General features: G+C 45.3%; 1 protein-coding gene across 3 annotated transcripts in view; it reads right to left on the bottom strand.

Moving 5' to 3' along the window:
* The window catches only part of faf (ubiquitin carboxyl-terminal hydrolase-like faf), a 482217-nt gene that overhangs the window by 347413 nt on the left and 118911 nt on the right, over positions 1–15893 (bottom strand). For all 3 annotated transcript variants that reach the window (XM_075874530.1, XM_037429964.2, XM_075874549.1), the window contains 2 exons: positions 15755–15817; positions 12547–12993 (listed from right to left, as the gene is read on the bottom strand). In XM_075874530.1, the coding sequence (XP_075730645.1) occupies positions 12547–12993; positions 15755–15817 (510 nt within the window). The remainder of the gene's footprint in view (positions 1–12546; positions 12994–15754; positions 15818–15893) is intronic.

The raw sequence follows: 15893 nt of genomic DNA, 5'->3' as shown, positions 1-15893 counted from the left end.
GAGCAGTTGTCGACAAAAAGACACACTTTCCTGCCTTCATCCCCAAGCTGTGTATCCCACTCCTTCAACCATTTCGCAAACAACTCTCGTGTCATCCATGACTTTCGATTGGAAGCATAGGTGACTGGTAGGTCGCGGCAGCGTCTCATACAGTTCGGCATCTTGAACTTGCCGATCACGAATGGACGAAGTTTTGTCGAACCATCCATGTTCCGGCAAGTAGGACCGTGATCCAGGCCTTGTTCTGCTTGCCACCATGACATTTCTGCCCACGGGTGTCCAGAGTTTGGCGCGGCACCATCTGCCAAAAGAGGCCCGTTCCGTCCGTGTTAAAAGTATCTCTTGGATGATATCTGGCACCAATTTGAGGCCACTCTTCCTTCATCCACTTGTCATTCGCTGCGGCGTTCGTTGACTCGCTTTCGCTCATGACAGCTTCTCCGACGATGCCGTACTGAATAATAGATCATTGCAGCCACCCCGCACAGGAACTAAAATCTTTGGCATTGAGTATGAAAGCGAAGTGTCTTGCCGTTTGCTGCAGCATTGGCCCCGACACAGGAATATTCCTAGCCCTTACGTCGACGAACCATTTATGAAGACATTCTTCGACGTGTTCGGAGGCAACGGGTCGAATACGCCGTGCGATGGCATGTTTTCCGCTGTTTTGCTGAACCATTTCCTTTTTCTGCTTCAGCACCATGCTTAATGTGCTACAAGGTATTTTGAGAGCATCAGCAACGACTGACTTCTTTTCACCTCTTTCAACACGCCGAATAATTTTTGATTTCGTCGCATACGTCAAGGCAGTCCGTTTTTTCCCATTTTGCGCCATGGCGACAGTGTACAACACCGCCTAGCACCACAAAAACGTGCAAACGAAGAAAACGCCACACACACCCAACAACAAAGCAACCGTTAGTCTGGAATGGCGGTGTGCAAACTGACGCGTCCACGCCGCCGATCGTCAAGGCCACTCCCTTTTACTGGTGCGTCAGGCGCACGAGATTTTAGTAAATGGCCGTATTCTCCGAGAGTGAAGCTTGCAGATCTGGGAAGCCATAAAAAAAAAATCGTCGTTGGCCGTCTACGTTGCTACACCGCGTAAGGCGCTACAGGTGCATTGGATGTAAATGCGGGTCCGCCCGACTGCCGCTGTGCTGCGGAGAAGCCGAACGTGTGCTCTGGAAGCGGTCCGAGAAATTAAGTATATCCATTGCACGCTCGAGTTCGTTCGCTATAAAAATACCAAAATACATGTAATTTTTTATACTTTCTGTCGGTAGTTCGACATAGCCAATAATTCTTTATATCCATGTTCGTTATATCGAGGTTCGACTGTATTAATAAAACTGCGTTTAAAATTTGACCTTCTCTATACGCCTCTAACACACCTAAAAATTTTGATCTCAGGTTCGTCTTGTGATATTTGACTTCTCAGGCATGTGGCCTCTGCCCAGTGTGCCTTTGTTGCTTTGTTTTTTTTTTTTCACAACCTGCTTTTTTTTATCTACAAAATCAAGTATGAATTTCAAACTAAGTTCTCTGTATGAAGGAGTGGTGTGATAGGCATTACAGAAAAGATACTAATTGAATAAGGCCATATACAGTCGAGTATATATAACGTCGAGTATATATAACGGCCCCACTTAAAACGAACGTTTGCTCAAAACGAACAATATCCGCGAGACCGTGAAAGTATACATTGTTTCAATGACACAAAATCGCACTTACAACGAACCTCTCCGAGCGCCGCTGATTGGTTACAGCGAACGGAGTCGGCGCTCTGCCAACTTCTCGGGAAACCATTTTTGAAACCGTTTTGCCTATATGTTCTTATTGTTAAACGCCGACCCTGCCTCCGCGCCCCTCTAGTTGCCGCTCTCTCAAACAGCTCTTTATTACGCACCCTTCCATCCTTTGTCCCCTCACTACTCTGAGCACTCCGCTTCGCCAGACGCAGCCCGTTTTTTCACACTGCCACCCATCTTTCCAAGACTGGTCGGCCATCTCCCCTATTTTTATCGCTGGTACAGTTGTTGACGTCGCCGGCCTGGAGTGACCAGACCGTTTGCCAACATCATCTGTATCGGATCGTCTGCATCTTTTATTTATTTATTTATTTATTCAAAATACCTTACAGGCCCACTGAAGGGCATTGAGTAAGGGGGGCATGAGTATACAAACGAAATAACAATAAAGGAGAAAAGCAGACGAAAATATATATATATATAAAAGATTCGAAAAATCAAGGTGCAACAGCGTTATACAATACTAGAGTGCAGCGAAATCAGGTTGTCATGAAAAATTTCACGGTTACAAATGGATAGAACATGATTCTGAAGACCGTTCCAATATGCAATGGCTCGAGGTAGTGATGATAAGTTAAATGCCTGCGTGTGACCATGAATGCACATAAAGCTACGTACATTGTGAATGTGCTGGGAAGTGCGCGCAGGAGAATAAAGTGGCAAACAGTGAATTTCGTTACTATAAATGTACCTATGAAACAGACATAAAACAGCAATGTTGCGGCGTATTTCTAGTGACTGAAATGCAAGGTCTTGTTTTATTAGGGTAATACTTGAATAAAGGTCGTAGTTTCCGGAGATGAATCTCGCTGCCCTATTCTGGGCGGCTTCCAACCAAGTAATCTTGACATGGTGACCATATGGATGATGCATACTCTAGCTGTGGGTGAACATAAGTAATATATGATAATGCGCGTACGTTAGAAGGAGCGTTGCGCAAGTTTCTGGGGAGATATCCGAGAGATTGAGATGCTTTCGATGAGACAGCTGCTATATGCGTAGTCCAGGATAGATCCGATGTAAGGTGAACGCCGAAATATTTGTAAGATGGTGCAGCTGACACAACGGCGTTATTAATCTTATAGTGAAATGCTGAATTGGTATGCTTTCGAGCGAACGAGATTACTTGCATTTAGAGGCGTTAAGGGACATCTGCCAAGTTTCGGACCACCGGAAGGTTAGGTCAAGGTCATTTTGGAGAGCGGAATGATCATTAAAACATTTAATGTTGCGGTATATGGTGCAATCGTCAGCGAACAACCTAACTGTGGATGAAAGGTTATCGGGCAAATCATTAATGTATATCAGAAAAAGTAACGGACCTATTACACTGCCTTGGAGAACATCGGATGTGATGTCGCAAAGGTTAGATGAAATGTCGTTGATCGCCGTAAGTTGCTCACGCAAAGAGAGGAAGCTTCGCAGCCAAGACAGGAATAATGAATCAATACGGAGTGCGGCCAATTTAGAGATTAAACGACAATGAGGGACAGTATCGAATGCCTTGGCGAAATCAAGGAAGAGGCAATCGGTTTGATCGTTAGCGTTCATATTAAAGTGAAGGTCAGTCGTGAATTTGAATAACTGGGTGTCACATGAGTAGCCTTTTCTAAAGCCATGCTGATGGGAGAAGAAGTAGTTGTGTGATTCAAGGTGATCGTAGATATGAGAAGCCACGATATGTTCAAGTAGTTTGCAAGAGATGCATGTAAGTGAAATGGGTCGATAATAACGGGGCGAGTGCCTGTCACCGGACTTAAATACGGGAATCACCATACCAATCTTCCAATCCTTGGGCAATGGATTGGAAGATTGGTATGGGGAATCTTAAGATTGGTATGAATCACGAATCTTAAGGTTTCTGCTTCATCAGGTATTGATAACATTAACTCTAAAATACTGTAGAACACCACAGATATTTCCAGCCGCTTCCTCTGTCTCATATTAACCAGTCGCCTGATGATAGCGACTGGTTAAATATGAGACAGAGGAAGTGGCTGGAAATATCTGTGGTGTTCTACAGTATTTTAGAGTTAATGTTATCAATACCTGATGAAGCAGAAACCTTAAGATTCGTGATGAGTTGAGCTATACCTTTGGCAGTGACATTGATTGGGGCCATTAAAGCAAAAGGGTGATCTGGAACAAATGGCACATTGGAACAATCTTCCTGTGTAAAAACTGAAGCGAAGTAGTCATTGAAAGCAATAGCGGAAGCTTCATCAGAAAGCGGCGTTAGTTTACTATCGTGTATTGTAATGTGATTAGGAGACTTGTTGTAGGGTGAAATTATTTGCCAGAACTTTTTTGGGTTATTTTTGAGAAGTGACGGCAAGTCCTGCAAATAATATTTCTTCTTAGCTGTGTCTAAGGCTTTACAATAGTCTTGTAGGCAGACCTTGTATTTATCCCAGTAGGACACAGAGCCAATGCATTTTGCGGTATCATAGAAACGTTTCTTTTTATTTCGTAATGTTCGAAGATGTTCAGTAAACCAAGGGTTAGTTTTATCGTTGGATCCAGAAATCAGCGGCACAAGCTGGTCAACTAACTCTAATATTTTTCCTTTTAAAAGAGTACAGTTTTCGTTCACGGTTCGTGAGGCAAACGACGGCAAAAAACATTCCTGATAAAAATCTTCTAGCTCCGACCTGAATTGATGAAGATTAGCACGGTTATAATCCCGGATTGTTTTTCTCACTGAGCCTGTGAAAGTTACAGGTAGGTTGATTTGGAAGTTAAGGAGCTTGTGGTCGCTAAATCCTTCTATGTAAGAAATCGCTCCAGTGGTTTCTGGTGCATTAGTGAAAACAAGGTCAAGTATGTTAGTACCATGGGTGCATTGGTGAACAACTTGTGATAAGTTGTAATCGAGGGTTACTTCGAGAAAATTTAATGAGGCATGACATGTGGTAGTCACGGTAGACCAAACAATGAGCGGGTAGTTGAAATCGCCAAAAAGGTATATAATGTCAGCTGAATAGAGTTGTGTAGCTCGTTCTATGTTGTCACGTAGATCTTTGGGGAATGAGGCATTGTTCTAGAGCAGAGGTATCGTTCTAGAGCACGTGCGTATGCTACCCCACCCAATCTGATAATTCGCAATTCTTTTCGTGTCTAGGACCTGTTCTCGCTCACTTCGCACTTGGCTCAACATGCCTTTCGCATCCTTGTGGAAACATACAAACGGCTGTTAATTTGTGCGGAACAAATGGCGAAATATCGAAGTCAATGAAGCCCCGCAAACCCGCCAGCGCAACAAAACGATTCTTTGACCACGGCCGCCGATTTTTTGAACACCCCCGCGCACGCCGATCCATGCGACCGTGCTTAGACCTCTGCGCGCGCATTCTACACGCGAGTTGCGCGTTTTGTGGACCTTTCAAGCAAGCTGCTCGACCTGCCTCCTTCACCTATGTTTTGGTTTTCGAGGTCGTCTTCCCGCCGTATCCTCCCCTCTCTTCATTATATCACAACTCCTTGCCCTTCTCTCGCTAATAGGCTCTCCTCTTTTGACACAACTCCTGTGCCCGTCTCCAACACTGCGCGATGCCAGCCACGCTGACACGAATTCAGAAGTTTTGCTTTCCGACTAAAACGGGCCCAGAGCTGTACCACACATCCTGGCTTGTGTGTTGCGTGTGCGCGTCTTGCTCGCTCTCGGTGTGCCTGTGTGGTCAGGATGACAGACGGGAGGCCTTGCACACTTTTTACTGCCGCTCAACAAAACGTCGAGCGCTTCCTCATAGACGTCAGACTCTGGCCAGGCGGCGCTGTGAAAAACGCCACCACCATTGCCTCTATCACCGCGCCAGCCACAAATGGATAGTGCACAGAGAGCCGTCTGCAAGCTAACGTGCATAGGCCCTCCTCTTTCGTTGAGGCGCGGTTTGCTGAAAATCAAGAACCTGGCAAGCTTCTTTCTTCGATCCAACCTCGCTTCATAATTGTTGGAAGCTCATCAAAAGGAAATGCGGGCTCAATGCAAAAGATGTTTCATTTATTTCGGCATGCTGAAACTGGGAACTTAAATGCAAGCGAGCATCACGTAACATAGAGTTCAAGGCAAACACTCCGACGTGCGTTCTGTAACGGCTAAACGCGTTAAACTTGGGCATACACATGATGCCGAAGAAATGAAGTGCATATACGAGCAATCTATGCGATCAGAGGTTCGAAGCTTCCTTTATCCGGCACAAATGGCCCAGGTGATTTTTCACTTCTTGTGCATTCAACTCTTTTATTACGCATGCTAAAATGCCCTGTCAACGATTCTCTTCAGTTTGTATATACTGCAAACAGAGATACATGCGTGTCCACTTTCTCAGTGTACAACGAAAGGCAAAATCGATGCCTCCGAGATAGCTCAGGTAATCGCGGAGACCAACGGCAAAAAAAAAAAAAAAAAAAAAAAAAAAAAAAAAAAAACTGATTGTGGTCGCGACCATTTTGCGATTTACCCGTATGACGCACATGTTCACATTTCCTGGTTAAAGCCGGGACTTAGAGCCTTGAAAGTCCTACATGCATTATGCTGTGTGGTGGCGACAACTTCAGATTATTGGTGGTCGTGGCCCGGGCGTCACATGTCTACCGCAGTCAGAGGGTCTGTTAAGCTACATAATCAAAATTACCCCAGTTCTTCGTCAAGGCTATTCAAAACAATAACAAGATACCTACATTATCACACTTACTCAAGCAAACGGCTGTGGAGAACGCGAGTAATACGCTTACCCAACACGTTCGCAACGGCCTGTATCTAACCCTCTCTCCATTCTGCTTTGAGAAAGCTGCGGAAATCAGTAAGACTGAAGTAATTTACTTCCGTGGGAATTCACAATACAAAATTGCGCAAACAGGGGTCTTTTTTCGTAGAACATGGAGCTTTTGCGTCTGCTCTTGTTTTCGCCGTATTTCAGAGGAATGAACCAGCAAGCACTTCACGGCGGTTCGGTGACGTGTCCGACTAGCGGAGAGAAATTCGTAGCTCTTTTTCTGAGTGTTCAATGTGCGAATACATCTAATATTTAACTCAATCGTTGTTTTGTATGCTGTAGTTGCACCTGGTTGCGCAGCAAACTGTGCAAGAGAGTCGGGCTTTGCAGTACTCAAAACTGCGTCGACAGGTAATGCTGCGTGTCCACAAAACTCCATAGTCTGGCGTCTATAGCTGTTGATCACCTAGCAGCCAACTTGCGGCTTCGGGCGTCCCGGTATTCATCTGTAAAGATGGTAAATATTTCGTGGGAGGCGGTGAGGACTACATGTGCACGAAACTGTTTTCGCGAGGCCGAATTAGTTGACGTCTGTATCAATGCCGAGCCTGAAGCTTCCGAACAGGACCACTCCAGGGACAATTTGTGGCAGCGCGTCATCGATTCCGACCTGGCAGAGCGGGTGGGACATCAGTTACGATAGTTTAATTACGGCCGATGATGATGCTGACACCGCAGAACCGTGCACGGATTAGGGCATTGTGAATTAAATACACGGCAAGATCGATTTGGAGGAATCCGATTGCGCGAACGACAAAACTTTGGAGCCAGTGCCTCATGCACTCATGCCACAAGCCTCAGCGAAGAGCGCGCTGCCGTTTGAAATAAACTCGACACTGCCCTTATCTCTTCTGTTCTTCGAAACCCTTGCATCACGAACTTTTTTAGGCCAAAAATTTTGTGTTCTCACTCGCAACTTTTTTAAAAGCTGTGTTTTATTTACTACGAACTTCGGGATACAGCGAACGAATGCCGCGTCAGGCTCGGGTTCGTTATAAGTGGGCTCGACTGTACTGAAATGATTACACATCTTTCTTATGTTCAGGCTATCACTAGCGTAATTAAGTACTTTTTGATTACAAATAATCACTGAACATTTTTTATATAGAGGGAGGTTTATAGCAACAGAAAAATGGCTCACACCATGACAGCCTATGCCTTCTTTCCAAAAAAACAGTTATGGGCAAAAAACTGGGGGCACAGGAATTCTTTAGCATTTTGTTTAGGGGGGATGTGGGTCTTAAATACCTTTTTTTTTTCTACTTTTGGCTGAATCTCAACTAAACTTCACTATCTAAGGTAGTTATACATGCTGATTTAAAATCTGTAATTTGTTTCATAATATCTCAATTGGTTCAGAAAATATTAAGGTCTGAATTTTAATTATTTGCCTATCTCTTACGGGACTTTTTGGCAATTCCCCCTTAGAAAAATGAACAAGTAAATGCATAACTCCAATGTTGAAGACTTGCTGTAGGGGGTGATGCTATTTTTTTTTTTTCCATTTGAAGGCATTTTGTAGGCATGAAAATGGACAAACACTTATGATGAATACTTTACTCTAATTTCCTCACATAATTATTTTTAATTGTAATTCGTAAAGTGGCTCTAGAGAAATGAAAATAGCATCACCCCCAGGATCATTTCAAGACGAATAAAATGATACCAACTTTGTCACTTTCACTAAAATATAACACGGGGAAAACCCCCGTAAGGCTGAGTGAAATGTGCAAAAACAACAAACTGAGAAAAATGCATTTGAAGTTTCCAGCAACTGTAACTTTTGCTAAAGTAAAGCTACGGCAATATAACTGACACCGTTATGTAGCTCTATATAATTCAATAATGACCATGCTAAATTTATGACTATAGCCTCCCAAAATAGTTGTCACAGTTTGTTCCAAAACTACGGCATGGTCATTGATGCAGCAGGAGAATAATTTTTTTTTTTACTTTTTGGTCAGTACAGTGAGTTGCAAGAGAAAGGAATGCCAAAAAATTGAACAATAATGTTGTCCTTGCATGTACAGTACACCTACACAATATTCAGGCTGAAAACACAATATTTATTTCATAAAAAATTGTCACCATTTTCATGAGGACAGTGCTACAGCATACCGGGACTATAAGCAGGGTTCCCTGCTGGCTTGTGACTGTGCAAGCCTCATCTTGGTTGTGTTGCTGCCGAGATGCTTTCTCTGCGATTTTTGCAGCCTGTTTTTGTCTTTTTCGAGCCTGCGATGAACTAGGTTGTAGCCTGCACTGTAGCCTAGTTTTTTGGCAATTTCTACGTAGCTCTTCGTTACACCTTGGTTGAAGCGGCTTATGGCTTCTGCAACAGCCCTCTCAATGCTTTGTGCTCCACAAGGATGCATGCTGCGTTTTAGGGGTCTGCTGCCAAATCATAGAGTGCAGGCTTTCACTTGAGTTCTGAGTGATCCAATCACTGCACCTTTCCAGGAGCGCTTTGTCCCTTAGCCGCCTGAACACGAGCTCTAGTGCCTCGCTCACAAAATCAGGTTAGGTTTGTGTGGTGGGGACTTCTTATTCTTCGCCACAGCTCTCTGGTACTTGCACCATAAGACTGGGCCTTCAGGATAGAGGTAATGCTTAGGTGCTTTGTCTATAGACGACATGTGCTACAGAGTTGCAAGCACAGCTTTCTGCATGCCTGGAACGTCGTTCCTGTGACTTCTCAAGGCATAGCCATAGTAACAGGTGATCTTATTGATTTTGTGTTGCATGAACCTGCCTTTACCGCCTAGCGAGCCACCTTGAGCTTTTTTTTTTTTCCACAAGTGTACGTATGGCAGCTCCCATTGCTTGTGCACATGATTGATGCAGTCTTTTTTGGCTACCTTGGTATAACCGTACACTTCATCTTCGGTAGGAGCATGAAATGTTTTGCTGTCACCGTCCAACAGCATGTCTTATACCGAAGCTTGTGCTTTTCAAGTGACCGCCCAAACAAGCATAGCGCTGCCTCCACTTCCATCTGGCCAGCGTTGCAGTAAACATTCTTCTGGCACAGCGGGGCGTGCTGGATGAGCTAGGCAGAACGTCCTGCCTCTCCTTCCTTTGGTCCTTTGGTGCAAGCAAGGCAAAAGTTCGACAGTACGATATGGTCTACAACGAGACCACTGTACGTTACAATAATGCAGCCAACGCATATATGTGACATATGTCCGGGTATGAGCCAAGTGCCATCATATATAACGTCGACGTTGCCGGGGGCGTTGCCGAACTCCACATACAGCTCTTCGACGCGAGCAACGCTCGCTACTTCGCACTCGGCAGCTGTCGCACTGCAGGCTTCCTTCATTAACGTCATGTGGCTTTGATAGGTCTTGTGGTGGAGCCCTCGATGCAAAATGTCCATCACGGCGAAGAAGTGCAACAGAGCCGTTGGTCCCTTGCCAATGCTATTGATGGCCTCCATGGCACGCAAATTCACTTCGAATGGCCTTACTTTGGCGTCGGTCTCGTCAGCTACACAGGGGACGAAAAACACTCTTTGCGAAAGTTGCAACTGCTGCGCGTGACGAGATTCAAACACAGCCCGTACTTTTTCTTGGCCTTCAAAAACGTCATGTTTTTTTTCACCGCACTCAAGGCTGACGACAAGCCGAAATAAGGAGTCTATCATCGCCAGGTCAACAATACCAAATTCTGTCCCGTTTTTTTTTTTTTTCCGTCATTCGCCAGATCAACATCTATCAGCTTGAACTTGCATTCGGTCGCGCACTGCGATGCGAGGATGCCTTCAAGCTCGCCGCATTCCCAGCGAACTGAGCAGGCTCGTCCATGGAATAAAATGCCATGTCAATGCGGTCTTAGATGCTGCTGGAAGTGCCAGATGATCCGACTATGTTACAATCCGAGGAGGTGCTACAGCTGAGCCCTGCGGAGTGCACTGTTTCGGACACAACAGGTGCCCGAGGCTGCGCATCGTCGTCGGAATGCACCGCTTCGACAGCATCGGGCGAACTCGGCTGCACGTTGTGGTTTTGGATGTTGCTGGAAGTGCCAGATGATCAGACGACATAACAATCTGAGGAGGTGCTGCAGCTAAGCCCTGGAGATTGCAACATTTCGGACACAACAGGTGCCCGCGGCTGTATGCCATTGTCGCAATGCACCGCTTCAGTCGCACGTTGTCGGCTTTCTTCGGCGGCGCATTCCACGGACGCCTTTGTTTCTTGCCGTATGCTTGGCACGTCTTCTTTAGACGAGCGTCTCCAGTCATGCCGGCAAAAGACGGAAAGTCGGTGCGTCGGCCGAGTAGCACGAGCAGGAAGCAGACGAACAACACGCGCAGAACAGGAGCCAGCGGCCGACAAGCAAAATACAGCAAAAAAAGTGCGAGCAACCTTGGCCGCATCAACCAATGGGAAGCGAGAGACGGAGGGCTCGCCTGGCGCGCGTGCGCTCCAGCCAATAAGCCGTTGGGAAGGGAGCTTCGGGAAAGGGGCGAGGGAAGCCATGCCATTGAAGAAACGCCATTTTGAAGGGCGGCAAAATGCGCACGAAGAAATCAGCTTCAAACCAAGCTCAAGATGGCGGCGATCGACCGGCTTCTTCGCCGGCAGCACGAGCGGGAAGTTGGAAGAAATTTTACCTTTCAAGGGGCGTTTCGCAACTCTCTTGGCGACTTTATAACCAATTTTAACCCATTTACTGATCGAATTTCGCGTTCACAACTTGAGAACACGTGCATATACTAGGTATAAGAATTCTAAAAATAGGATTTTCAAAAAATCGACTTTTTGGCCATTTTTCACCATTCTAGGACCCGCGTCCTCTCTTAATGACACAAGACAGGCATATAAAAAACCATGCCCGTGCTTCATACATGTTCTTTCGCTACTCTAGCCGTGAAACGCATCATCGTGCGGCCTGTCACAGAAACGCAAATCTATGAGGCTTTCATTGTCTCAGAGCATTCATAGACACTCGCAGCGATACCAACCGCGGCACCAAGCACGTCTAAACTGCATCAGAAAAGCTTATTGACAGCACTCATATGACCATGAAGTGCGTGGCCGCGTGAACAGTGCAGCCAGCGCATAATACACTAGGCGGCAGCATTCAGTAACGATGCGCGAAATGTCTAGTTACGATGACGAAAAAAACAGCACGCACTGCGCTTGGTATCACATCTTTATCACATTTTTGAGTGCCGACGCGCGAAACTGCTACCCGCTACAAGTGCGCTAGCGCGTCGTTCTTGCCCGCAAAGTCCATCTCTTCGTCAGCAGAGTTAGGCCTAAAGACGACTACAATGATGCGCCGCGCTCACAGACGCCATGCCCACTCATGGTAGTCTGATTGAGCATCCATTTACGGCTCCTGACTAAAGCGTAATTATGTCGCGACCGTCGAGCTGTGAACACGTCACGAAGTAGAGATTTTCGATAGCCATGACCTCACAACGCACAAGCACCAGACAATGATCTCCCAGAGCGAGCATCAGGCCAATGGCGAGGTGAGCTGGGGCAACACGGCGGCCACAGCCAATCAGGGGGCTCAAAACTACCTTCATGCTTTTTCCAATGAGCCCAAGAAGCTGGCTGCCGGCTGCCCCTTCTCGAAGCTATAATTTTTTGAAAATTGCTATTTTCTCGTGATTTCCAGAAAAATTTTCGCTACCGAGGAGGGAGAAAGGAATATTCGAAAGCACTTCTGCATGGTTTTCAGTGTAAATATTATAGAATCAGATAGAAAAAGGGTTCCAGAAATTAAGAACTTCATTTTCAAAAAAATTGATTTTTTTGCCATTTTTAGGCGCACGAAAGCTGCATCCCCCCTTTAACACACGCTGAAGTTGAACAGTACACGAGCGTGTAGCATTTGGCCAGCAATGAAATACACAGCTAGTGTCGAACCTGCTTCTTTTGGGTCAGCAGCTGAGCATCTGCCAAAGCCTATTCTGTGGTGCAAAACTCGCAGCGCCTAGTTACCTGCACGCATCGATCGAGCCAGAGGGTCTTCTGGGCATCCCGGTCTTGCGAACAGCTGTAGTCGAGGATCTTGACGTGGAAGCTCAGGGCCAGCTCCATGGTGTCAGTGGGAACTTCGCGGCTGTGCGCCAGGTTCCACAGCAACTGGAGCACCTTGTGCGCCATCAGGCCTTCCTTGTCATCTTCGGCCAGCCGGCGGATAAGCTCAAGCAGCTTCTCGCGTTGCCGCTTGGCCGCGCTGGCCCAGCTGGCCTGAAAGCGGCCGAACAGGTGGTCTAGCTGGTCGGGCGAGAAGTCCCAGGCAAGCTTGGCCAGCAGGTCGTGCACATTCTGCACGATAGCCTCGTGCTTCCCATGCTGCGCCGCCCACAGGTCGTCCAAGTCGGCCACTGTCAGGGCCTTCTCTTTGATCACAAAGCGCACAATTTTCTCCAGCTTCTCCACGTACTGCACCATAAAGAGACTCGCTACATGAGTGCACTGCACTGAGCAAAGTTACTGTGAGCCAAAAAAAAAAATTCCGGCCTTACTTTTTCCTTGTTCGGTAGTTATTTACAGGGTACACACGAGTTTTAGAGAAATATTCAAGGGTCTCTAAGGGCTTTCAAGACCTCAGGAAAGCTTTTTCAAGAGAACATAGCAACATCCCATTTAGCACTTTTTCACCCCATACAAAAAGCCCCAGTGGTACAGTTGCAGACGGTACAAATTTCTTTGCGGTATGAATTTGTAATATTTCCCAGCCAAAATGGAGAGGTTATATTATTAGGAAAAAATAAGGCCGGCAGCTACAAACACGGTTCCATGCCCCTGTGGACCATACAAATGAAAGCAACAGCAGAGGCATTAGCCAATCCACAACATCACGATACTTTGCAGTCCCCTCTGTTTTGGACTATTGAACATATAACGAAAGTCTCACACAGATGTCTAAACAAACAAAACAGTTCACTCTGCAAGGTAGCCTTTTGACAGCTACATTAAAGAGGTGATGCCAACAAATTTGTGGCTAGTGCATTCCTTGCTGCAAGTGCTTCTTATACGGTGAAATCTCGGTACAACGAACTTCAGGGGGGTCGTGGCAATTTGTTCCTTATTATGAAAGGTTCTTATAGTGAAAGCTAAAGAATTAACCATAAATATTTATTTTCCACTGACCGAAACGACTAACCTTTAAAAGAGTGGGTTCTTGAACTCGTTTTTCACGAATAAAAAAACAAATGCACAAGTAAACACTAAAAAATGTGTTTTTTTTTTTTTTATATACATGCAGCACAAGCTTTGCAGTGCGAAGGCCTCCAGCTCATCTACATTCCTGTGGTGCGATCCACTTTTTCGCTTAGAAAAAACTGCTTCCGCTTTTTCGCCACAAGATATGAACTTAGTAAGTAGCAACGCAGCGCGAACGCCGACTTGCCTTGCAGATGCGACAAGTAATCACTGAAAAGACATGAAGACGACTGACAAGGCCTCTCGGAGCACATGTAAAAGTGGCAAAGATTAAAAAAAAAAAACAAAAGTGTCGCGGCTGTCATTGCCTCTTCCGAATAAAGGAAAAAGCTAAAAAAGAAAATTCCTCGCGTTTCATATTCTGCTCCCTCTCTGTCTCGAGTTTTCGGCGCCAATTCCTGCACCGCAACTCCCACTCTGCCTAGCCGACCTTGCCCTCCCATGTTGCCCTTGCCCCTCGTTTGTAAACCTGCAGCGTCGGGGTTTCAACAAAAGAAAAAAAAGAAAGTGGTCCTTTCGTTTTTTTTCTTTTTTTCCCCCTCCGCATTGCTGCGCGTGTTTCGAGACGAAGGCGCTCATTCGCTGTGTCGTCTGCTTGCGTATCGCTCCCGTGGTCGCTGCGTATTTCAGAACATGAGTTCGCTGTACTGAGGCGTTGTTAATATAACACAGAACTAAATTAGCGCTCGTTGTTCTGAAAAGTTCAGTATTTTGAAGTATGTAGTAGTAAAATAATTTTACATTAAGACTACTAGCAGTCAGCACAAGATTTTTCAAAAGCTTGTTAATCTGAAAAGTTCGTTAATGTGCGGTTTGTTCTACCGACATTTCACTGTATCTCTAAAAATTATAATACACGCCCAAAGTTTCATGTATTCTCGCTAAATAATTCAATACACCTTATTCATGTGAAGCTCTCTCAGTTTTAGTTTCTGGGCACCAAGTGCAGCAATTATAAACTTTTCTAAATTTACCAAGAGGGGACTCTGGTGCTGCGATCATTCAGTGAGCATGGGAACGATGATTAGTACATGGATTTGCCTAGTCTTCAAGCTTGCAGGTTGCAAATGCACTTGTGGCTTCATTTACTGCAATGTCTTGGTTTTGTTTCGAATAAAAAAGAAACCAATTTGAACTTAGTGACCAGATTTGAATTGGTGAGCCTAAAAGATTAAGATGAGACGCCGGTCTTATTTTTGTTATTAGAGATATTTTAATGAAATTAGGTGTGTATATATGTTTATCTTGTTTTCAAAAATGTGATTAGTTTTATTGTACCTCAAGTAGTTCTCAAATTATGAGAAAATAGGTGAAGTTCAATTAGGTCATTTCTTACCGGTGATCAAAGTGGTAAAGCGTAACTGCCTAACCTTTGTTGATTGTTCTTTAGTGACAAAGCAGCTCCAAGCTACGCGATGCCAAATGGAGCTGAAAATACAAAAATTAGACAAATCCGTGTACTACCCATCATTCCTATACTCACTGAAGCGTTGCACCTCCCACATACACTAGCGCCAGAGTTCCCTCTAATGTATTTATTGAAAACTCTATGGCAGCAGTAACATATCAGTGTAGCTAGCTTGGTCCCTTGACCACACAAAGCTGTGACGCACATTTGCACGAAGATGCACAGGACTCTGCCAGAAAGCGATTGAAACTCAGCGTGTATTGTAACAACCAATGTTTTGTCAGTACACTCGTTGTAAAGGTGGTGGAGGTCCAGAAGTCACCCACATAAATACAGAACTGGTGTGACGTCACAACTTTCATTGCCCTTCCTATAGAGCTATGTGAGTGTTGGATGTGCTTGCAATAGGTCTCAACCGGGAGAATGAGGATTTAGGAACACTTAAGAAGTCAATTAAATATATTCTAAAATTTACTGTGTCTGACCCTTCGTGTAGTGTGTCCTTGGATACAGAGAAAACCCACAAAAGGCTTGTTTTAGCCTTGAAACTTGATGGTTAGCCTTGCTCACCTGTGGCTGGTGCAGGCTGTCTCGCAGAACAATCTGCAGCACCCGGTTCTCCTTGATCCATTCCTGTAGTAAGAGGAAGTAATATGAGTAATCAAATGACACTGTGGAGTGTTTCCAGTCTTGTTCCTGTGCTACTTTT

Source organism: Rhipicephalus microplus, chromosome 1, assembly GCF_043290135.1.
Source record: "Rhipicephalus microplus isolate Deutch F79 chromosome 1, USDA_Rmic, whole genome shotgun sequence".
Lineage (NCBI taxonomy): Eukaryota > Metazoa > Arthropoda > Arachnida > Ixodida > Ixodidae > Rhipicephalus > Rhipicephalus microplus.
This window is presented reverse-complemented; position numbering and strand designations above follow the sequence as displayed.